The sequence below is a fragment of the Dryobates pubescens genome, chromosome Z, assembly GCF_014839835.1.
Source record: "Dryobates pubescens isolate bDryPub1 chromosome Z, bDryPub1.pri, whole genome shotgun sequence".
NCBI classification, from domain to species: Eukaryota; Metazoa; Chordata; class Aves; order Piciformes; family Picidae; genus Dryobates; species Dryobates pubescens.
Genome location: NC_071657.1, coordinates 43,937,477 through 43,962,987, shown reverse-complemented (window position 1 = coordinate 43,962,987; position 25,511 = coordinate 43,937,477). Strand labels below are relative to the sequence as shown.

Genomic DNA, 25,511 nt, shown 5'->3' with positions numbered 1-25,511 from the left:
GGAAGTATCCAAATTCAAGATCACTCAGACTGATACAGTCACAGTTTGAAGTATTTAGCTATTATCTACAAGCCACACCACTGATAAGCTCACACACTTTATACTTTTAAAACAAGTAAAACCTGCAAAGAATCTATTGCTTCTTCTATTGTCCTTGACACTTGCATGTATCTCAAACAGGTTTTTAAAAGAAAGATGAAAATTTAAAGGAAGTAGGTTATGTCCTTGAATCCCAAAGTCTGCCACTGTCAAATTTAAACTTTTCTCTAAATGAATTTTTCCTCCTTGGTAGGAACTGATAATCACTTGGCTTCCAAAGAGAAAACTTGTGTGGCTAGAACTTGTGTCCTTAACAATTTATTGGAGTCCAGAGAGATATAATTTTAAGAGTTACATGTATAAGCTGGCATTTGCTTCTTTATTGTACAGCCTAAGGCAATACACGTGAAAAAAAAAATAAGTATAGATTTCATTTTTTTTTCTGCAGGAAATCTGAAATATTAAGTTAGTTTTCATTCCCCCTTTTAATTTCCATAATACAAAAGTATTGATTTGCTCTGGGGCTTGTCCCAAGTTTCTATTTTGATGACATTATTTTGTGCACCTTACTTGTTTTCCCTTTTAGGTAAGGTGTATTTGAATGAGGTGTGTTCAAGCTTCATCAAAATGAAGAGAATTTCTCCACTCACTTCCTAACTGCAGAAATATAGAAAGGCAAATAGACTTGTAAATTTAGATGTCAAAATAGACACCCAAAGCTTGTTGCAAGGCATTTTCCTCTGTTCATGCATCTGTCCAGAATCAAAATTACTCCATTTCATTTATTCATATAATTATAAGATGACTTTCCTAAAGCTTCAAAGCCACTGAGTATTTTGTTTCTTAGGTTGCAGTCTGTTGTGATGACAGAGACCTAGAGTTCAAAAGTTTGAGTACAGGGAATAATTTTCTCCCATGTCCAAATACATGAGCATAGTGCTGGATACATTGTCTGGAATGGCAAGGACAAACCTCATTTAATTAGTTCCTTGTTGTTGAAAGCCATCAAGAACTACTGGCTTCTCCTTCTGTTGTGTTCTCTTCCAAGTATGATATCTGCAATGTGTCCAGTTAGCTAAAAACTCAAGCTTTTCAGTGGAGTTGTTAGTGAAACACTGTACTTGCAGGATTAGTTTGTAGATTGAGCCTGGAACAGTAAAGAACCTTGCGCATACAAAACAACAAATTTAGAAAATAAATAATATTTCTAAGATCTGACCAGATCCTCAAACTGCAGTTGTGGGCTTCCTACTAAGTATCCTGATTTCACAAAGCTGAAAATCACCAGTGTCAGTTGGAAAACTTAAGAAAAAAAAAAATCCTACTAATGTCAAGATGTTGACAGTACGTAAAAGTAGCACATGGTCTTTGGTTAGATGTCTCAGCAATCAAGGTTATTGCAATGACGTTAATCCAAACGACACTCTCTAGATTTGGCTGGAAATAACTCTATTTAGTGCTGGTATCTCTGTGGGATCATTAAAGCTATGTAGGTAAAACTGATCAGCTGAAAAGTTATTGATGTTGAAAAAAATATTTGCTGGTTGTTATTTTAAAGGTTTATATTTGGCTAACATAGAGATCCATGATATGGTGAGTCATGTCTTGCTGCAAGTAAGACCACATAGGTCACTCAATTTATAGTTAGCCAATAAAAGAGAGCCTGCTCTCTGAGTGTTAATTTTCTATAATGATTTTTTTCTCAGTTAAGAGTCCTTCATGGCTCAGATCTTTGCACATTAAACACTGAAACTATTTTTGAGGTATTTTATTCCATGCTTTGAGTTTTCTTGCTCATGTAAGTAGCTAATCATGCATTTATTAAGCACTTATAAGCTCATTTATTTATAATTAAACAGCACAGGATCCTGAGTTACCCTGACAGTTATCTCTAGGCTACTACTGCCTACCTTGTGTGTCAGTATGCATAGTCAAAAAGAAGCCACACTATTTATGTCACTCATTTCTGCAAACTCCACAAACACTTATTTCCATAAACTTATCATTTCATCCACACTTGTAGAATTTTTAATATAAACTAGATCTAATTTATATTAAAAATTCTACAGTGTAATTGATGTAGATTATATTAAAAATTCTACAAGTGTGGATTAAAAGATAAGAGTTTATGGAAATAAGTGATGCAAATAGTGCAACCGAATGAGTGTAACTGGTTAAGATAGCAGAAATTTTTATTGATTTGGGCTTTTTTTCAGACCACCTCACCATTACACATGTGTCATATTATCTGCACTGTGAACAGACTATCATGACAGTTTATCATTCATAAATTTCTACCTTGTATTTTTCAACTGTTAAGTAACCTTCAGAAGTTAATTAATCTAATGTTTGTACTTAAGATGGAAATCTCTGAACTGAACAACCAGAAGCTAAATAAGAAAGTACAAGCATAAGAACCATTATCAACATTTGATATTAACTTTGTAATTGCTGTTGTCTGCAGACAATGGAATCCATGAATGGTGGGAAACTGTTTTCCACTGCCTACCTAATGGATTTAGGTGCCTGTATCAAAACATTACGCTACTGTGCAGGTTGGGCTGATAAAATCCAGGGGCGTACTGTTCCAATGGGTGAGTATTTTAGAGAATAGAAATACAGCACTGAAGAAAGTATGATATGTAAAAAACTACCATTTTCCAAAACATGTGCAACTTAAAAGATGTGTCAAGTAGAAAACATTCTCTACAGTTCTTAAAAAAGGTTAAGATTTATCACAGTGCTCATTTTAAACATTTAGTGCAGCTATCCACATTTCTTGCGCTGCACAGCATGAGTAAATACTGTTTATCGAACAAATTTTTATCCTGCATGTACATCTAAGAAGTCTGGTAGGTTACCTTTACAAAGTGATACATAGTTTTTGCAGTGGCACACTAACAAAAACTATCTATTTGCTTCTTGCCCTCGGAAGAACAAAGAAAAGAATGGTAATAAAGAAGGAATTAAGAATAACTAGAGTGATAAATACTTCCAACTTTCATGTATCACATAGATGTCTATACCCGGCTTTATGGAATACATGTTTATTTGAATCAAAGTGAATTTTATACTTAATGGATTTGATTTAAGCTGAGATCTAATATTAAAAATGTCTCATATATTCCTAGGATTGTAAGTAGCTTTTAAGGGAAGACTTTCTAAAAAAAGGTGAACAAAAGAAGAGAGAGGAGGAATGTTCACTGACGTGCTATGCATACCATACTGAGAAGCAGGGTTATCACCGGGGTGGGGGGGCGAAGGCAAAAGTCAATCAGACTGGCAGAATCAAACCCTGAAGCTATGAAGAAAGTAGATATTGAACCCAGATGTATGTTATGGTTAGATCATTTTCATAGTTCAGATTTTGAAAATATCATTTATAAGTAGAATTGTATATAGCTAAGTTTGATATCCAACTTTATCTTCTTTCTGATTCAACTATTTTTTACAAATCCTGTGTCTGAATGTCAAATTTATTTCTTCTTCCCCCAGATGGAAATTTTTTTACATTTACAAGACATGAACCTATTGGGGTGTGTGGCCAGATTATTCCTGTAAGTTGGACCCATTTCTGTAAAACACAAGTTTTCCTGTAACAAATATAAATTATTTTGAAATGCAAGTTCATTTGTGAAAAATTACCAAGCACATACTTTCAGGTCCAGAAAGATATAGACTATCCTATTCATCACATTCTGCAGCAGGTAGGTTTTGATAAGTAAGTCCAGTGTTGTCTCTCTCCTCCCTGTTATCTAGAAGGAAAACAAATCTCAAGAAGATTGATTGATTGGCTAGTTAGAAAGACAGAACTGTGTCTTGTTGAAGCTGAAAGAATTATAAATAGACAAGACCTAGAATATCTGTTCTGCTCTGTACAACATGGGACAGCCAGACCTGTATTTGTGACTAAGACTCTTTCACTGTGCTGATGATACAAGGATCAACCCAAAGAACATGTCCAATAAGCACAGTGATATAGAGCTATATGTTCCCAAACACTCCAGTTTGGCCTGTTTAAATGCCCAGTTCTGAAGCTGCTTATTTTAAGTGAAGAGTCAAAAGATCTGCCTGAGCCTGAACATCTAAAATGCTGAGAAACTCAGCTTTTAAATTAATTTCTGAGGTCTACACAGCTTCAACTCACTGCTTTGAAAATGTCTATATGCAGTAGACACTCCTAATCCACTCACCTCTTTGCACATGTTAAGTGTGAGCAGGCTGACCTGATAGACAGCTTGCCTGTCAGGCTTGCTAGGACGTGTGGGTTCCACACATATTCTTTATGTCTTTCAGTTGAGCTTGCAAGTTTTCTCTCTCTTTAGATCATCACATTTGTGTAGAGAACTTCACTGGAGCAAATTTGGGTCCAGGAGAGCTTGGGAATCTACTGTTTAAATCAGTCATGAGATATTACAAGACAAACACTCAGTCAAGATACATTAAAGAACCAGAAACTCTAGATGTCACTGCTTGGGGGGGGGGGGGGTGGGGGGGGGTGTGGGTGTGGGTGGAATTAAAAAAAAAAATAAAAATTGTATCTTGGAAGAATAAGCAATTAGTGCAAACACTGCCTCCCCTTACATAATGCTCAAGGATATCCAAGTGTATCTTTCTTTTCTCTGCATTGAAAGTGAACCCATTGAACTGGAAATTTTCCTGTAAGCCAGGAACTATGAGAACTATGCAAACATTGCAAAATGCTTCTGCTAGCTCCTGGTTTCCATTTTCTTTCCTCTCACACAGCTACACTTTAATGATCAATATCCAGAAAACTCTAAACCCGTAATTTGTGTTCTTTGTGGACCTGTTACTTCTGGGTGTAGGCTGAGACAGAAATTAGGTAAGGAGAGTGTTAAAGGGCAGTTCATGGATACAACTCCAAGTCTTTCTGACATTATAGGTTAATTGTCATCAGCTTGTCTCCACTCTCACTAGCCTGACCAAAATGGAGACCTGCCAGAGAATTCTCCAGGGAGAAGTGTTACATGTTATTACATTATCTTAAAAAAAAATTTTTAAAAAATTATAATGGGTGTGATCCTTTAAGACAGCAAAAGTCCCAATCATCAATAATCCAACAACATTCTCTAAGTCTTTGTTAAAGGAGTACAATTTAGTTTTTAACTATAATCTTGGATCCTCCTGACTCAACATGTAGCAAAATCACTGTTTTTTTAATAACACAGTTTGCCAGTTGCTTTTTAAAAAATAACTTAAATCTGGAAAGAGTTAAATGGCCCAGTTGAGAATTTTAACATTTTGGCAATGTATCAGAAATAGGATACACTTTCTTATCTGTTTTTCAGTGGAACTTCCCATTGGTTATGTTCATCTGGAAGATTGCCCCTGCCCTTTGCTGTGGAAACACAGTAGTTGTTAAGCCAGCAGAACAAACTCCACTGACTGCCCTTTACATGGCATCTTTAATTAAAGAGGTAAGTCATCAACAACAGGTGTTTTTTGCCATTCTCAGAAACAAAAGAGTATACTGCAGCTGAAATGCCACACAGGTAATACAAGACTGGCTGTCCTCTGTAAGTACTTCTTACTGCATGTCTAGCCTTGTACTGTGGAACCTACCTTACAGTAAACCAGTGAAGCAAATCCAGGACAAAAGTGTGCATATCTTTCATTCTAGTCCATGCACACAAAAAGAACCACAAATGCAATTTAATAAACTCCATTCCTTGGCAAACATATTTGTATTACAAAAGCACAGTACATTTCAAAGTCAAAAGCAAACAAAAATTCAAGGGCACAATAGTTAGAGGTGACTAGCAACGACTGTTAAAATAGCTATCACAAGAAAGGACCTGTTTGTACATCTAATTATTGTTTTTAATTGAACAACCTTTTCATCTGCCTGAGTTTATTATTAACAGGGAGCTGTAAAACTGAACTGGTGACTGCTGGCAGTCCTGGGAACCTTTTTAACACAGAACCTGTGAGAATTCATTTTGTGCACTTTAACACGGTGATAGCTTCTTTTCCAATTACAAAGTTATGCAGACTATTTTGTTCAGTCCAGGAAACACCTAAGGAAGAGCTAAATTGTTTACCTATACATTTTTTTTTTTTATAAAATATACAAAGTGTCTGAAAAGTCAATAATCCCCAGCACAGTAATCATCATAGAATCATAGAATCAATAAGATTGGAAGATAGCTCAAAGATCAAGTATAACCTGTTACCCAAGACCTTGAGACTACTAAACCAGGGCACCCAGTTCCACGACCAATCTCCTCTTGAACACATCCAGGAATGGTGACTCCACCACCTGGGCAGCACATTCCTATGGCTAATACCTTTCTCTGTGAAGAACTTTCTCCTCGCCTCAAGCCTAAACTTCCCCTGGTGCAGCTTCAGATTGTGTCCTCTTGTTCTGCTGCTTGTTGCCTGAGAGAAGAGACCAACCCCCTCCTGGCTAATACCGCCCTTCAGGTAGTTGTAGACAGCAATAAAGTCTCCCCTGAGCCTCCTCTTCTCCAGGATAAGCAACCGCAGCTCCCTTAGCCTTTCCTCGTAGGACTTACGCTCGAGACCTCTCTCCAGCCTCTTTGCCCTTCTCTGGACATGCTCAAGAGTCTCAAGGTCCTTCTTAAATTGAGGGGCCCAAAACTGGATACAAGGTGTGGCCTAAGCAGTGCTGAATATAGGGGCACAATGACTTCCCTGCCCCTGCTGACCACACTATTCTTGATGCAGTCCAGGATGCCATTGGCCTTCTTGGCAACCTGGGCATACTGCTGGCCTTCTGGACTACCTCCTCTCTACTGAATTAAGTTCCCAGCAGATGTCTGGTAGGTTAAAGTCGCCCACAAGGACAAGACCTAATGATCTTGAGACAGCCTCCAGTTGCTTGTAGAATATTTCATCTGCCTCCTCATCCTGGTTGAGGGGCCTATAACAGACTCCAATCAGGATGTCAATTTTGTTAAGCCTCCCTCTGATTTTGACCCACAGACACTCAATCCTTTCATCTGCAACCTCAAGTTCTGAGGCATGAAGAGATTCCCTAACATACAGAGCCACCCTTCCTCCTCTTCTCCCTCGCCTGTCTCTCCCAAAGAGGTTGTAACCCCCTAGTGCAGTACTCCAATTATGTGAACCACCCCAACATGTTTCGGTAATGGCAATTATATCATAGTCTTCCTGGTGAACCAAGACTTCCAGTTCCTCTTGTTTGTTACCCATACTGTGTGCATTGGTGTACATGCACCTCAGCTGGGCTGCTGATTTCTCAATTAACCCTAATTTATGTCCCAGTCTCTCCTCTCCAGAGAGACTCATTTCATTACCCACCCCCTTCAGACCTAGTTTAAAGCCCTCCCAATGAGCCCTGCCAACTCTAATGCTAGAGCCCTCTTGCCCTTCCTAGATAGATTCACCCCATCTAGGTCCAGCAGATGAGGTATGGTAAAAGTTGCCCCTTGATCAAAGAAACCAAAATTCCATTGCTGCCACCATCCATGGAGCCAATTGTTGATGGTGTGGGTTCTCCTGTTTCAGTGTACACCCCTTCCACTGAGGGAACTGAGCAGAGCACCACTTGAGCTCTTGCCCCATCAAACAATTGACCGAGGGCCTTGAATTCCTTTTTAATTGTCCTGGTGTCCATCTTATCCATCTCATGTCTTCCAACTTGGATTACCAGCAATGGGTACTAGTCCGTGGGCTGGATTAGCTTTGGCAGTCTCCTTGTGATGTCCCTTATCTGGGCCCCCGGTGGGCAGCAGACTTCCCTATAGGATGGATCGGGATGACATATGGGTCCCACTGTTCCACTCAGGAGAGAGTCTCCAACAACTATAATCCTTCTCTTTTTCTTTGTGGTGCTGGTCTTTATAGTTGGTGGGGACTGCTTTGCCTTAGGTATCTCCTTAGATGGTTACTCTTCCACCCTCTCATCCACTTTGCCCTTGGCCTGCAGAGCCTTGTGTTTATTGTGCAAGGGCAACAGGGGAGGGGAATTGGGCAGGGGTGGATTCCCCTTTCTTCCCCTAACAGAGACCTGTATCCATCCCTCCCTGTTTCCAGGGACGACTCCTTCAACAGGGGAGGTCTGCAAAGCCTGCTCCCACATATCTAACTTCCTTTCACATTCCATATAGTCCTGAGCCTTGCTACTTCATCCTTTAGCTCAGCCACTTCATCCTTAAGCTTAGCCACTCCGTTGAGGAGAAAATTCACCTGGTCACACCTGACACAGGTGTTGTCTTCTTCCCCCTCCATTCCAAGTGCCAGGCTCCAGCACTCTCTGCAGCTAGGAGCCTGGACCCCTGCGTGCTTGTGCATCAACTCTGTCTGGGTACCTACTGATTTTCTAATAGCCTTTGGCCGAGTTGTTACCATGGTTCAGTGGTTTTATTGTTAGTTGTTAAAAATATATATTCCACCTAACTACTATAATTTATCTGAGCTACCATAGAGGCTTCTGTACTCTGTCAGCTAACCCAGCACGTGCAGTTGGGTGGAAGGCTCTCCAGCCAGAACGTTGTCACATGCTCAGCCCTGCCGGGTTTTAAAATTCCCATGGCTGATGTCATGATCCTGAGCAGGCTTGCGAGAAGACGACCCTGTTGGGTCTCACTATCTTCCAGGGATCCTTCTGGCCTGCAAAGCCCAGAAAAGAAACCAAAAGGGAAAGATCTCATCTCAAGTACACTGGTCCCGGTGCTGGTCCTGATAGCTCTCCAATCAAAATGGCTCTTGTAGAGTGTTAATGAGAATGACTTCGCATATGTTATTATTCTGTTTCAAAACAATGATTCAGCAGAGCATACTGATTTGTTATGCCTTACCGTTTCACGGAAACTAAATGGCTATAAGGAAGGAGTCAGGTCATGCTGTTATTGGGGCATGTAGTAAATGCTATTAGATAATACTGTGGAAGAGGAATTGCTTAACAAAAAATATCAGACATACTGTATTAATTTTTGATAATAAGTATCAGAAAGTATATTTCACTGAAAAAGTGACTTTACAGGGAGAATAACACAGTTCTTTTCCAAGTCTAACAAAATATTTATTCTAATATTCTGATTTCCTGAAAAGATAGGTCATAAGTGGGAATGTGATCTGTGGTCTATTTTGTATGTACACTTGTAATGGTTACAGACTGGTAACAACAGGTATAATGCATATTTAGTAGAAGGGAAGATGATTCTCACCTTTCAATTAGTGTTCAACTGGAATAGAAGCTTAAATAAACAAATTGTAAATGTCTTTGGTGTATTATCTGGTGAATATTATGGATCTTTTAAAAAAAAAAATAATATTTATCTTACCAAGTCTTCAAGATTTATTCACTCAGATCCGGCTGGGTTTTAATTTGTACCCATATTACCCAAAGAGATTTGAAACACAAACCCCTGATAGTGATCAAGATCTCGGTGATCACTTCAGTATATGCTTTAGACTTGTGAAACTATATCAAGGTCTAATTTAACTTCCCACTTCTCAAGTATCCACATTAAAAAGAAAAAATATTCTAACTTTTGGTAATCCTCACTATCCTTCTTAACAGTGCTTACTAGACTTCTTTGCTTGTATGTAGAGAGTAGCTTCTAACTACAGACATGAGAAGCCCAAAGTGAGATAGTATGAATTATTCCCACTTAAAAAAAAAAAAATCAACCAAACAAAAAAGTAGCCAAAAAAAAACCACAAAAAAAGAACAACAAAAAAAACCCCAAACACCCCCACAAAAAAACCCTAAACAAACAAACAAACAAAAAAAAACCAACAGGAAAAACTTTGCTTCCTTTGCTCTCCAAATTAAATATGAAACACAATGCTAAACAAATGAAAGGAACCTTATAGCCTCATCAGTTCCAGAGTAATATTAATCTGGAATATTAAACTAACATAAAAAGCATTGAAAGAATGTATCTGAGCATGAACATTTAAATAACCTGTTACTCAAACAAATGTTAATTCTCTGGTTTCCATAACACAAGACATGGAGGTTAAAAGTTATAGCCTACTAGATGAAATTCACCACTTTCCAAATGCATGCAATTTCAATTTCCTATTTAATGCTAAAAGAGATTTATTTGAGTGATAACATAGAACATGCATCTTATTAGTCCTTTAATTCTATGCTTGTTCTGCAATTGTCATTGAGATTCCATAGATGCATTGTAGGCTGAGAGGAAATGCAACTGCACTTCACTGATTCATGGGGATTTGCCTGACAGGTTGTTGTAAGAAAGTAATTTGTTTTGTCTGTGAGTGAAATATAACTAATACAGATTTAGTGGGAAACCAAAGGTTAGGTTACAGTTGGACTCCATGATTTTAATTTTTCTTTTCCCAGCCATAATGACGCTGTGGTCTTATGATGTGGCCCACAAGAAAAGCCTCTTTAAATAAGAAATTTGTAAGATACAGACATTTTTCTGATGTACTATTTCCATAATTTTTCTTAAAATACTTTCAGTGTAAGTCAGATCACTCATTACATGCCACTCAGTGTGAGGGATAATGAACAGCGGGCACATAGAGTGATTTAATGAAGCAAATATAAAATTAAGCTATAATTTTCTTGTACATCTGCTTGGGGGGTGGGGGGGTATAGAAAAAATGAATTTATTCCTTGCCAATGACACTGAAAAATAACTAAAAGAAAACATTCTTTTCTTTTTAAAAAATAAAATAGCCTAAAAGACAGATGAGGGAAAGAGGATGTAAATCATATGAGAATGAACATAGTTGTGGCTCTAGGACTCAGAATGAGTGTATGACTGAGAAAATGTGGCTGGAAAACTGAAAAGAGAAGTGAGATTGAGACATGTTCTTCTAGTCACTAACCTTCCCTGGGTTGATAGAGTTCTCTCTTCAATTCAGGCAGGATTTCCACCTGGAGTCGTGAACATTGTGCCAGGCTTTGGACCCACTGCTGGAGCAGCAATTTCTCACCACATGGATGTAGATAAAGTAGCCTTTACAGGTTCTACAGAGGTACTGTAATGAATGCAATAAAATACAGCAGGAAATGTGCCCCTCTGATTCCCAGTAATGATTTAATGTCCAACTTGTTCTATGTAACCGTTTCAACTTTTTTCTTTCTTTTGGCTGCTGCCCTGTTAAACAAAGTCTGCTTAATGATTTGTTGGTTATTATTAACTTCAAACATATTTAAACAACCTTTGCAGAAAAAACCTTTAAACAAAAGCACTTCATCAGATAAAATATGTTCTAGTATACCATGGCTATATTAAGTTTTGTTCTTTAAAAAGAAAACATTTTCATGACTTTTTGTTTGCTTCTTTTTATAATAATAATTATTTTAAGAAACACACATAGTGAAAGACTGCTTTTTTCTCTTTAATTTTAATACAACAGGACAGTAGAAAGGCACTTTAGAAATTTTATTCCTAGTTCTGCACACACTTATGTGAGATGATGGCCTTTTGGTATTTAGAGGATACTGATGATTATCTGCTTTATCTTGGAAGAGTGTTTGAATATGTATCAGTTTTATAGTTGAAAGGACAGTCATGATGTGATCCCAGATTTTTCAGTGTAGGCATTGACTAACTACATAGCAACACATTACATTATAGTATCTGTCTGTATGTATTCTACACGGAAATGTTGCCAAGCAGTTTCTTAACTTCTTAGATGTATTTTCCAAAGACAAATACCACTGTCTCATGTCAAGTATCAGTACACAGTGACTGCAAGAGGCATGTTTACTTGTAGAAACTTTAAAGCAATGGGAAGACAACCCAAACCCCTGCCATCTGAGAAATATTCCACCAATGGACAATAACAACAATAACAATGAGGAATTTTAATTCCTCATGTTCCCAGTCCCTCCAAAGGCAGATGATCCAGAAACTGTGTTCACAGGCTTCGGTGAAGTCATTTCCTGACAGTGTAATTTAGCAACAAGAAATGAGGGCAAGATGTCTGGCAGAGGGAAGAATCTATCTGAGGGTTATTCCATATGAGCAGTCATAGACCAACGCCACAAGGGCTACCAGCATATTTTCCCATCACGGCTTTTCCAGGACATTTCATATTAATTAGTTCCTTTAATTCTCCTGCCAATGGAATGAAGCAGGGTGGAAGGTCTATCTTCCAGTTTCCTCTTTCTCTTCTTTCTTCAAAGGGAGAAACTGGAATATTTGGCCATTCAGGCAGCACAGACATCTACTTCTTTCTCTCATACACTTTGTGTATCAAAAGGCTTTTCTGTGCATAAATCAGAGAAATATCAGCCTATTGAAAGTAACAGGCAGAGTGGAAGTCAGTGCCTCCTTTAGATTAGATACAAGCAAGTGAAGTAATGGTAACCCCCCCCAAAAAATCTTCAGACATCTTTGGAAGCTAGCATGTGTCCACCAGGAAACTCTTCTAGAAAGTGTTCTTGGTTCATGGACTGCAAGTTACTTGCACCCTGAGTCAATTTATTTTATTTATTCATTTTTCATTTATATTATTACTGGGATAATGGACTGTGAATTGCTTTCATTCATGAGGAACTTAAATAAGTGTTCTTGAAGGTATAATAAACTCTCTCTAACACTCTCTACCTTTTTAGGTTGGCAAAATGATTAAAGAAGCAGCAGGGAAGAGCAATCTGAAGAGAGTTACATTGGAACTTGGAGGAAAAAGTCCTAACATTGTATTCGCAGATGCTGACTGTTAGTAGCATTTTTATTATATAAGCATACTATTTATGCAAGTCTTTCCTCTGTCAGTAAATTACTTGTACCGGTTTAATGAGGTAGTATTTTTTAAAGTTTTCTGGTCAAGTCATAATTTTACATTAGATTGTCACTAAAATATTGGTGGCTTCAGAATGGATTTGAACTTCTCATAATCTATCTTAACTGTAATTTAGGACAATGAAGGTAGAACTAAAACCAACTAGATGGACCTCACATACGTTTATTAACTTTCTATCTGAATACTTCTCTTGGTACTGTTGATCGGGTAAACAACATTGAATCTACATTTCACACAGAACAGCTGAATGTGTTTTTGTCTGGGCATACTATACTACTCCTCATAAGAGCAGATTTGGACATAAGTAAATGGTAGAATGTCTATGTTTGAAAGTACCATACAAATAAATAAATAAATAAGAGTTAAAAAGGAAAATGAGATAGAGTGAGAAAAGGTTTGTCAAGAATTTGATATAACTATTCAAGTTCATGACCTGATAAGCTCTGTATTTCTTTGCAGTGGACAGTGCTGTGGAATTTGCACATATTGGTGTGTTCTACCACCAGGGACAATGTTGTATAGCAGGATCTAGGATTTTTGTGGAAGAGTCTATTTATGATGAGTTTGTTCGCAGAAGCATTGAACGAGCAAAGAAGTATACTCTTGGGAATCCTCTGCTGCCTGGTGTGCAGCAAGGCCCTCAAGTAAGTAATGCATATCCAGCATAATTATGACACAGTTTAGTATACCTCTAAACCTATTGTTGCGTCAGATTCAAGGCTAAGTATAATTGTCTAATGATTAATCTGGAAGATCAGGAGAGAAGAATGCGGAGTGCTGGTTGGTTGAGTCACTATCATAGGCCAAAGAGTGAGGTTTCTGTCACTTTTCTGGTTCCTTTTATTATGGAGTAGCAAGCTATGTAGGATGGAAGTGCTTTGAGAAAGCTCCAATATGACAGCTGTAAAATGCAAGTGTGACCACTTGTGTCAGAAATTGATAACATTATATTCCAAGTACTGTTACTGTAAGTAACTGGAGGAAATAAGATTTAATAGTGTCTTTTCCTCTTTTTGCAGGTATCTGTGTTTCCTTATTCTGTTCTCAGTTTTTGAATATTGCACAATTATAATGGATCATTTTCTACTTTTTTCTTCTTTATGCTAAAAGAGTTATGCCAACAGCTTCACTATTGAGTAAATGTCAAACGATGACTTTAAAAAGCATTGCTGTTACAATGCTGTGGATTCAGTGGATCATATTAGAATATTGTCAAACTTAGTTTTTATCTATCAGCTTGTACTACAGGATGTATGCTTTCTTGGCACAAGCACTATGCACATATTTGGCCATTGCAGAGTAAAGGAACTCTGTCTCCTGCTCTTGCTTTGTCTCTAACAAAGCAACTCCCATACATTTCAGAATATAATGTTCTTCATCAGTTATCACAGTTGTTTTATGTAATCAAAGACACCAAGTAAATTAGAAAACTGCATTCCAAACCACACAAGATTTGGAGAATTTAAAAATATTTTGGCATGCTGAAATATGTCATGCTAATATACTAGTATGTTCTTATGAATAAATTTAAATGCAAAAGACAAAAATATTGAAACGTAAATGTCAGGTGTCTGGTGCAAAGCGACTACAAAACTAACAGGAATTGACTCACATTTTTGCAGCTTTACTGAGTTTGAACTTTATGCTAACAGTTTAAATAAGAGATGAAAATAAAATTTTACTTTAAAAAAAAAAGAAGAAAGAAGGTTAAAGAAATTAAAAAAGAAATACTGAAAACATTTGAAAGAGTGTGAAGACTGCTTTCTCTTCTAGCCTCATCATTTGCCTTCCTTAACCTCTTTTTCTTCCTTCCATTTAATGGAAAATTGTAACCATGTGTTTTATGAACATCTATCTTGTGGTAATTATGCTAAATATCTCACTTTGGTTTCAAAGTCTTGTTCTTTGACTAATTGAAACAAAAAATGACAGCCTGTATCAAGGCATATTCACTCTTCTCTCTTGTCATAGAGCTACCCTGAAAGACTGCATATCAGACACCAAAGAAGAGCCACAGACAATACTGAAATTCGAAAGATCATATAAATGCTAATGCACACATTAGTCGAAAAATAGAGATTATAATAACAACAAGTGAATGACATAGTAACATGAACTACATCATCTAAACCTTATCTTCTCTTCAAGATGTTTATGCACAAGAGATATTAGGCCACCAGAGCAGCAGAAATGCCACATCTTCATCACACAGAAAGAAAACTGTTTGAAAGTAGAATGACAAAGGGAGCACAGAGACCTAAAAATTACTTCCTTACATCCTTCTAAATGTATGTCCTTATAAATATAAGCTTTTATTGAAGGTTTAGCTGATGGTTAGTCTAATTTGGGATTCCACAGAACCTTTGAAAATATTGTTGTGTTCTATGATCATGGTAAAACTTGTTGTTTAAACTGAAATGCCACCTTTGCATTCCACATACAAGAGAACAAGATACACATCTACTCTGCTAACTGATACATATTATCACAAAGAAAAAGCTTCTGTGCACGTGGCCTTGCAGAAATAATCTCAGTATTTTCATCAGTGGGTGCTTGAAAGGGTGAAGTCTAAAAAAGTGAAGAAAGATATCATGAAAAATGGAGCTAAATTTAAACAAACAAACAAAAAAAAAAACCCCACACCCAAACAAACAAAACCCCCAGGTGTTAGGGTCCTCTACCAAACAAGCTGCACTGCTCAGTTTCTCTTGACATGAATATTATCTTGTGCAGAAGTGATGATTGGTTGGTTTGGAGATGGGAGATATGATGTGTAACCAATTTCCAGTTCCTGTTTACACTCTTTTATCCACTTTGTCAGTGAAAAATGGAAGGATTAGAGACGTATAAGCCAATATTGTATGGCCACCATAATCTCCATTCCTAGACAAAGACCATACATTTTGCTATACTACAGGGCCAAAATGCACTGTGTTACATTTGTTGGTAGTCTTGGGTGAGTGGAGGGACAGAGATTGGCATCATACAACAAGCAGTCTACCATCTATGTTTCTGAAACTGCAAATGTATCTTTATTCTATTAATAAATCAGAATGAACTGCTAGCAGCATTTAATTTCAGTTACATTTTCTTGTTTCTTTTTAATTGCCTTTAGTAATTGGGAAAGGGGATGGCTAATGTATCAAACTTGGTAATATACAAAAAACTTGCTGTCTACATCAAGCCCTCTGCTATTTTTGCAGAATGGATCTCAGCAACTCTTCATTTGAGGATAATTTGCATTTAGCAGGAATACTGGAAGAAGTGTAAAGCAATTTTATTTTATTTTATTTATTTTCTAAAGGAAAACAAGATAACAATCCCTCTATAGATGATTCCTCTACTTTAAAATTTGTGATTGTTATTTGAAAGAAAGCCTACTACGTTTAGAGATGTAAGTGACAAGAATATTTTCAGGTCTCTGCAGTTATTCCACTTCAACATTAACATATGAACAAAGTTTGGAAACTTTTAGGTTTTGGTAATGAGTCAGAAGAACAATTATTAGCAGTGTGTGTTATTTTCATCTCTGTAATCTTTTCACTTAGATTGATAAGGAGCAGTTTCAAAAAATCCTGGAGCTAATTGAGAGTGGAAAAAAAGAAGGAGCCAAACTGGAATGTGGAGGAGGTCCTTGGGGAGACAAAGGATACTTCATCCAGCCCACAGTTTTTTCCAATGTTACAGATGACATGCGCATCGCCAAAGAAGAGGTAAATAACTTCTTGGCAGTCTGTAGACTCAAAGGAGATTGTCTATTTAAATGTCAGTATAAAATTTCTGTTTATAAGATTGAGTGGCTACATGAAATCACTCCATCCTGAGGGTGTTTAAAATGGTTTTCTTGGTTTCTGTTGCCCATTTCAACAACTCAGTAGAGTTGAGAGAGAGGAGTATAAGGTTAGTCTGACATCAAAGACACCACTTTAAGATGGCAGTAGATAAGAAATTCTGAGGTTTAGACTGAATATATCATCCCATACTGCCCACATCTCACATACCAGTCACAATAACCTATAACAGAGAAGCAAATGTTGATGGCACACTCTTTGCACTGCCTAAAGAGCCACTCAGGTTGGGATCTGGATACAACATGCACCAAGCAACTACTTCTAAAGGAGAAAAAAAAAAAAAAAAAAAAAAGATTGTTCTTTCACAGATATTTTTTTAATCACAATTACAGCAAAACAGAGTTTTGCCTCTGCAAAACTGTTTAACCTAGATCAGTTTTCAGATGTGTTCACACAGAGTTTTTGCTGACTTAGCTAAGGTGACAGTGACAGAGCATCAATGATCATCAGCAAGGAATAGGAAGAATTGGGAGGACATAGTAGAATAGTATCAGTCAGGGTTGGAAGGGACCACAAGGATCATCTAGTTCCAACCCCCTTGCCATGGGCAGGGACACCCCACACTAGATCAGGCTGGCCAGAGCCTCTTCCAGCCTGGTCTTAAACACCTCCAACCATCTCCCTGTACAACCCATTCCAGGGCTTCACCTCTCTCATGGGGAAGAACTTCCTCCTCACATCCAGCCTGAATCTCCCCACCTCCAGCTTCATTCCATTCCCCCTAGTCCTATCACTACCTGATATCCTACGAAGTCCCTCCCCTGCCTTCTTGTAGGCCCCCTTCAGATACGGGAAGGCCACAATTAGGTCAACTTGGAGCCTTCTCTTCTCCAGACTGAACAGCCACAACTCCTTCAGTCCGTCCTCATAGGAAAGGTGCTCAAGCCCTCTGATCATACCTGTGGCCCTTCTCTGGACACATTCCAGCATGTCCATATCCCTCTTGTAATAGGGGCTCCAGAACTGGATGCAGTACTCCAGGTGGGGTCTCACCAGACCTGAGTAGAGGGGGAGAATCACCTTCCTTGACCTGCTGGCCACACTTCTCTTGATGCAGCCCAGGATCTGATTGGCTTTCCAGGCTGCAAGTGCACACTGAGAGCTCATGTTGAGCTTCTCATCCACCAGCACCCCAAGTCTCTCTCCTCAGGGCTGCTTTCCAGCCAGTCACTGCCCAGCCTGGATTTGTGCCTGGGATTGCCTCGACCCAGCTGCAGGACCCTGCTCCTGGTCTTGTTGAACCTCATGAGGGTCTTGTTGAACCTCATGAGGTTGGCTTGTGCCCACCTCTCCAGCCTGTCAAGGTCCCTCTGGATGGCATCTTTTCCCTCCAGCTTCTCTGCTGTACTTGCTGAGGGTTCACTCAATGCCACTGTCCATGTCACCAACAAAGATGTTGAACAAGATTGGTCCCAGGACCGATCCTTGAGGGACTCTGCTTGTCACTGGCCTCCACTGGGACATGGACCCATTGACAGCCACACTTTGGGTGTGGCCATCAAGCCAGTTCTATATCCATCTAGTGGTCCACCCATCAAACCCATGTGTCACCAGTTTGGAGACCAGGATGTGGTGCAGGACAGTGTCAAAGGCTTTGCTCAGGTCCAAGTAAATGACATGAGTTGCTCGCCCCTCATCTATTAATGTTGTCACCTGTTCATAGAAGCCACCAGGTTGGTCAGGCAGGATTTGCCCTTGGTGAAGCCATGCTGACTGTTCCAAATCACCTCTTCACTATTCTTCTGAGTCAGTAGTGCCTCCAGGAGGATCTGCTCCATGATCTTTCCGGGCACAGAGGTGAGACTGACTGGCCTGTAGTTCCCTGGTTCCTCCTTCTTACCCTTTTTGAAAATGGGGGTTATGTTTCCCCTTTTCCAGTCTGTGGAGACTTCCCCAGACTGCCATGACTTTTGAAATATAATAGAGAGGGGTTGGCATTGTCTTCCGTAACATCAGGAGTGTGGCTGGAGGCCCTTGCAGTGAAGACTGAGGTAAAGAAGTTATTGAGTACCTCCGCCTTTTCCTCATCACTTGTGACCATTTCACCAGTTTCTACTCTGTATCAGGAACAGTACTCTGTATCAGGAACAGTACTCAGTATCAGGAATATACACATAGAATATACATAGAATAAACCAGGTTGGAAGAGACCTTCAAGATCATCGCGTCCAACCCATCAACCAATCCAACACCGCCCAAACAACTAACCCACGGCACCAAGCACCCTGTCAAGTCCTCTCCTAAAAACCTCCAGTGATGGTGACTCCACCACCTCCCCAGGCAGCCCGTTCCAATGGGCAATCACTCTTAACAGGCAGCAGGAGCAGGGAGGTCATTCTACCCCTGTACTCAGCACTGGTTAGGCCACACCTGGAATACTGTGTCCAGTTCTGGGCCCCTCAGTTTAGGAAGGATGTTGACTTGCTGGAACGTGTCCAGAGAAGGGCAACAAAGATGGTGAGGAGTTTGAAACACAAGCTCTATGAGGAGAGGCCGAGGGAGCTGGGGTTGCTTAACCTGGAGAAGAGGAGATTCAGGCGTGACTTTATTGATCTCTAAAACTACCTTAATGGAGGTTGTAGACAGGTGGAGGTTGGTCTCTTCTCCCAGGCAACCAGCACCAGAACAAGAGGACACAGTCTCAAGTTCAACCAGGGGAGGTTTAGGCTGGAGGTTAGGAAGAAGTTCTACACAGAGAGAGGGATTGCCCATTGGAATGGGCTGCCCAGGGAGGTGGTGGAGTCACCATCATTGGAGGTGTTTAGGAAGAGACTTAATAAGGTGCTTGGTTGTATGGTTAGTTGATTAGGTGGTGTTGGATGATAAGTTGGACGTGATGATCTTGAAGGTCTATTCTATTCTATTCTATTCTATTCTATTCTATTCTATTCTATTCTATTCTATTCTATTCTATTCTATTCTATTCTATTCTATATAGACTCATAGAATCATAGGTTCATAGAGTCATAGAATAGTCTGGGTTGGAACAGACAGCCAAAGGTCATCTAGTCCAACTGCCTCTGCAGTAAGCAGAGGCATCCTCAAGTAGATCAGGTTGCCCAGAGCCCAGTCAAGCCTCACTGAATATCTCAACGGATAGGGCCCCAACCACCTCCCTGGGCAACCTGTTTCAGTGTTCCACTACAGTAATGTTAAAGAAATTGTTCCTAACATCCAATCAAAATCTGCATCTGCTCAGTGCCCCTCATTGTATCACTGCAGGCCTTTGTAGACAGTCTCTTTCCCTCCTTGTAGGGCCCTTTCAGGTACTAGAAAGCTGCTAATAGGTCTCCCTGGAACCTCCTCTTCTCCAGGCTGAACAACCCCAGCTCCCTCAGCCTGTTCTCATAGCAGAGGTGTTCCCACCCCTTGATCAGTGTTGTGGCCCTCCTCTGGACCTCCTCTATCAGCTCTGTTTATTTTCTATATTGAGAGCCCCAGAGCTGGGCACAGAACTTCATGTGAGGTCTCACCAGAGCAAAGTGGCAGAATCACCTCTCTGGATCTGCTGGCAATGCATCTTTTGATGCAGCCCAGGCTGTGATTTGCCTTCTGGGCTGCAAGCACACACTAACTGCTCATGTCCAGCTTCTTGTCCATCAGTACCTCCAAGTCCTTTTCCATGGGGCTGCTTTCCATCACCTCATTCCCTAGTATGTATTGATAGTGATGATTGTTCCAGTCCAGGTTCACTTGCTCTTGTTAAACCTCATGAGGCTCCCCTGGGCCCCCTTCTCCAGCTTCCCAACATGAGGCTCAAGGGTGAAGTCATTGCCCTCTACAACTACCTGAAAGGTGGTTGTAGCCAGGAAGGGGTTGGTCTCTTCTCCCAGGCAACCAGCACCAGAACAAGGGGACACAGTCTCAAGCTGCACCAGGGGAGGTTTAGACTCGAGGTGAGGAGAAAGTTCTTCACCAAGAGAGTCGTTTGTCATTGGAATGGGCTGCCCAGGGAGGTGGTGGAGTCACCACCCCTGGAGATGTTCAAGAGGGGAGTGGACGTGGCACTTGGTGCCATGGTCTAGTCATGAGGTCTGTGGTGACAGGTTGGACTCAATGATCTTTGAGGTCTCTTCCAACCTTAGTGATACTGTGATACTGTGATTAATCATGCACAATTTCCTGTTCCTGTCAGTATTTCTTCCTGCCATTCAGGGTGTTGACAAAAAAATTACCTGTTTGAGGCTGTGCCTTTAAGAGAGAGACAGTGTTGGGAACACTTTGGCTGAATGTTTTGGTACCAGAATGAAAACACTCTGATATTCTAAACGAATTTCATTGGTAGATAGGCAGAATGCAACTTTAAGTTTTAGGGCAGTTGGAATTTTTCAGAGTTTCAGTCTGTTCTGCAGTTTCAGCCTGTTCTGCCGTTCCTGCCTGTTCTGCTTCTCTGCCTGTCTGCTTCTCAGCAAACTAGCCAGAGCTGACCTTGAGATATGCAAAACTAATTCATGCATGTGCTTTTGAAGCCTAATAACATCTCCTTTCCTTAATAACTGCCTTTCTTTCTCTCTCTAACCCCTTTTTGGGAAAAAAGAGAGGTAGTGGGGGGAGAGAGGGGGTTAAAGGGAGGGAAACCCTCCCTGAGGAGGGAATTTTGTTGTGTTATTTTTCTTTGCTGTATACTTCTGTATATATTTTGTAAATACAGTATAAATTGTGTTATATCTATAACCTGCATTCCATATATATGCTTGTAAATACAGCTTTGCTTCTCCGACTGAGTTTAGCTGTGGTTTCTTACTCTGTGGGGGAGGGAGAGCTAGGCCCTCTCTCAACCTACCACAGCCTCCAATCATTCAATCATTCTCCCCAGTGCCTTGAAGTCTCTTTTGATTGCTTTTGGACTTCTGGTTTCAATCTATTCATTTCCCATCAGGGATAGTAATCAGAGGGCTGTACCAGACTAGGCAGCCTTCTGGTAACATCTCTGACCCAGGCCACAGGAAGGGAGCAGACTTCCCTGCAGGAGGAATCCAACTGACATATGGGGCCCTCTGTTTCCCTGGGAAGGAAATCACTAATAACAGTTACCGTCCTCTTTTATTCAAAGGTACAAGTCCTAATACATGGGGGAGACTGATTTGCTTTAGGCAACCCCTTGTATGGTGTGTTTTCTGCATTCTCATTTGCCTCATCCTCAACTTCCAGCGTGCAAAGGCAACTGGGAGGGTGAGGAGGTATGTTCCATCCCAGATCTACTAGTTTCCTTTGTATCTGCAGCACAAGAATTTCTATTCTCACATTATTTCAACTTCATTAAATAGTGAAGGCCCGGAGAGCCAAGACAATTTAACGAACAGACAAGTTCTGAAACTCATGGCTTGAACAGTAGAGGAGCATTCAGTGGTTTTTTTTGGTCTATATAAATGAAACCCTCTTATTCTAGTTAGAAACACTAAACACTTTCCACAGAAATCAAGTGGAAAGGTTATGATCTATTGAAATGGGAGTAATTAGATCTGTTAATGCCCTCTGCCCTACACAGTCTTGGCACTGTATGGTGGGCTCTGGCCAGAGTGGCAGCAATGGTGATCTTGCACAACTATTACAGAAAGCAGAATTCCACATGACATATATGCCTATTTGTGTAGCTACATGTGAAGATAGAAGTCTAATACAATGTTTAGGAAAAGTTGAATAGTCTTTTCAGTTCTAAAACTGGAGTTTACCAAGAAAATACCAGTTCATTGATAACCAGTACAGATATGTAGCACACTGACTCCATTCTAACTACCTTTGTGGTAGACTGTTTTTCATCTTAATTTATTAGGTTTCATCATTTATTTATTAATAATTTTAATATAGACTATTTTGGTTTGCTCCATACTACAAAAATCTTACTATTTTGTGAATTTAGAATCCTTTTTAGAACTTTGGTCTGAGGAATGTCCTCTTGACTGAATGAATGAAAGAATAAGGCCATCTGATGGAAATATTTTTGTTTTTAATTTCTTTACATTTATCTGAAACAGATATTTGGGCCTGTTCAACAAATCATGAAGTTTAAAACTATAGATGAAGTTATCAAGAGGGCAAATAATACAACCTATGGCTTAGCAGCAGGAGTTTTTACCAAAGACATTGATAAAGCACTGACATTTGCAGCTGCACTTCAGGCTGGAACAGTCTGGTAAGTAATGGCTTCTGAAGCTTTTCCTACAGAACTTAAGAAGTTACAGGTCTTTTTAACACTTATTCGGATGGTATATTTCAAATCCTTGTGACCTTTAGACAGGTAGATGCCAACTTCCTGTGTCTTTCCTCTCACAATTCCATATTTATGGTGCTATTACATAAATACTTCTCGCAAGTCTTCACACTATTTTCCTGTAAACTTAGTCTGAAAAAGAAAATTGAATTTGCACAAATCCCTGCCCATGTCCTGTGAACTAAACTGGTATGATTTCTAAAAATAAATTAACAATTTTTACTTAGGAGTTGGTATCCAGTAAAGGGAAGACCATTAAAAATAAAAAAGTTAGAATCCTTTGGGTTTGCTCTTAGATTATTGCTGGTATGTCTAGAAGTTCTTAACTATATGCAGAACTTCTTTTGTTAAAGCCATTATGTTGGCAGCAGAAGAAATTAGAAGATCAAAACTGGGATTTTCTGATTTCACAATGTTGCAGGACAAAAATATCTCACCTTAGGAGCATCTTAAGATGCATGCTCTGCAGAATTCTTCATGCTGCAAATTCACCTGTGAAAATTTTTCCTGGATTATTTTTGTTCCCAATCACAATGCAGAATATGTTTCAATATTGCATAGAATGAAACTAAGCTTCCTAAATATATACAGAATCTGTCCTGAATTTATCTATTTGAAAGGTACCTGCAGAAGACCTACATGTGCCTAGTCTAGTTTGACAGATAACACACTAGTTAGAAAGGAATTTTCCCATATGATATGGTTCCCAGTGTGCTTGAAGACTCTGGAAGTTGTCCCTGATCATAAGTGTGGTTTCTGTTAATGCTTTGTTTTTCTGAACATTGAGCTGCAAGCATGCTTGCAAATACATTACTTAGATATAGTTTGTGAATACCACCACAAGGTTTTTACAGTTGACACAAACCGACTGATTTTTCAGAAGTGAAAAATATTGTTTCACATTGTTAAAATACTTTTCCTCTTCTTACAGGGTTAATTGTTACAGTGCAGTATCTCCACAGTGTCCTTTTGGAGGATTTAAGATGTCAGGAAATGGGCGTGAAATGTAAGTAAATAATTTTTAAAATGTTGATTCACGGGAACTGTAAAATGAAAATCTGAAGCCCAAATTAAACATTCATAACTGGAATGCTTAGTTTGAGATTTTGTCAAAATAGTCTGTATGATACCTAGAGTCTTCATGTTGTCAGAGATAATGCCAAGCAAATAATTCCTCTATAAAACAAATAAGAAAATTACTCAAATGCACACTTTTTCAGACTTAATGGGTTTAGTAGTTTGCAGTCTACTGATATTCAAACTCGATCATTATGGTTTACAGGTTTTGCATATGTAGAGAAAGTGTCATTTTCACTAAGGTATACAAATGTGCAGTTTATAGAATCCCCTTTAAAATGAGTTCTTGAAAACAGGACTTTTCAAAATCATTATTTTAAACATGAGTTTCCAGTTCAGAAGTCTTGTGACAACAATGTTTTTACTGTACATTCCATCTTGGACAAAAGTTATGACACAAGTAGTCCTTTGCAGCCTTTGGACTTTTGATCTTTTTCCAGAATCAAACCAGAGGAGTACACAGAAATGTTAAGCTAATAAAATTCTTTCAAACTTATAAGGTTTAGTTTAACTCAAATTTGAGTCATGTTTTGTCTTACCTGTGTTCTTCATGATCTTCATATTAGCAAGAGAACTGTGTAATGTGTTACATCATAAAACATTTCATATCACAAACATTCAACACATTATTCTGAATTATGTCTTCTGTGTTGTTTGTTGTTGTTGTTGTTGTTTTTTAAAGTAAATTGCAAATAGTCCTTTGTTAAAATGCCATGTATCTTGGAACAACAACAAAAAGCTAGTTTTAAAGCAATGAAAAAAATCAGATGGCATTAAAAATCTGTACTTCAGAGCACCATTTTCTCTTTTTTCATATTTTTTTATTATTAAGAGAAAAAGGCTAGGGTCAGTCTGCTTCTGATGGCAAGGCTCCCACACAATTCAAAGGAAAGAGAGTTATGTCAATGCTGATATCTTCCAAGGATGCCAAAGTGAAGGAAAAAAAACACAAACTAAACAAAACAAACAAACCACACACACATATACACACACAAAAACCAAACCACACAACCCAATAATTTAGACCATTACTATCAAGGACTGTTTTACTTTTGTGAGGTGTCAAAACCTGGGAGAGAACAATTCTGAGTTAAAGTCTTTTGCAGAAATATTTTGAGGACTTACTTTCTGAATATAACTTCTGTAACAAGCTATCATAAAGATCAATATTCCCTATGAAGGTACATTTTGAAGGAGTTTAGTTTTTGTGAGAATTAGGATTTTCTTAATGTTTGATTCAAAAGAACAGTAATAAAACAAAAATATTTCCAATAAAGGACAGGAAAGAAATTAGCATCAGATATATGTCTGTCCCAGAAAAAGGTTTCATAAACATGTAGCAATCAGGTTTAGGAGAGGAAGAAATACATCTGAAACAAATGCACAGAAATAATCAGTAAATCAGTGTGACAAACCATTGACTTCTGGGAATCCCAGAATAAAACTCACTGTATAATTCTTGGAATAAGAGTACTGTTATGAATTAAATTGCTGAATGTCACATAGTAACAGAATGGCTCTTTAAAACTGGAGACTAATTCAGAATCTTCCCACAACATAAGTATCCTGGGCATAGATTTCTGTTTTGCACA

General features: G+C 38.9%; 1 protein-coding gene across 1 annotated transcript in view; it reads left to right on the top strand.

The window, feature by feature from the left end:
* ALDH1A1 (aldehyde dehydrogenase 1 family member A1) overlaps nt 1-25,511 on the top strand; it is a 38,045-nt gene that overhangs the window by 11,327 nt on the left and 1,207 nt on the right. The window contains exons 4-12 of the mRNA XM_009905623.2: nt 2,504-2,633; nt 3,535-3,596; nt 5,349-5,477; nt 10,891-11,004; nt 12,593-12,695; nt 13,240-13,424; nt 16,329-16,493; nt 22,607-22,764; nt 23,774-23,848. Coding sequence (XP_009903925.1) covers nt 2,504-2,633; nt 3,535-3,596; nt 5,349-5,477; nt 10,891-11,004; nt 12,593-12,695; nt 13,240-13,424; nt 16,329-16,493; nt 22,607-22,764; nt 23,774-23,848 — 1,121 coding nt within the window. The remainder of the gene's footprint in view (nt 1-2,503; nt 2,634-3,534; nt 3,597-5,348; nt 5,478-10,890; nt 11,005-12,592; nt 12,696-13,239; nt 13,425-16,328; nt 16,494-22,606; nt 22,765-23,773; nt 23,849-25,511) is intronic.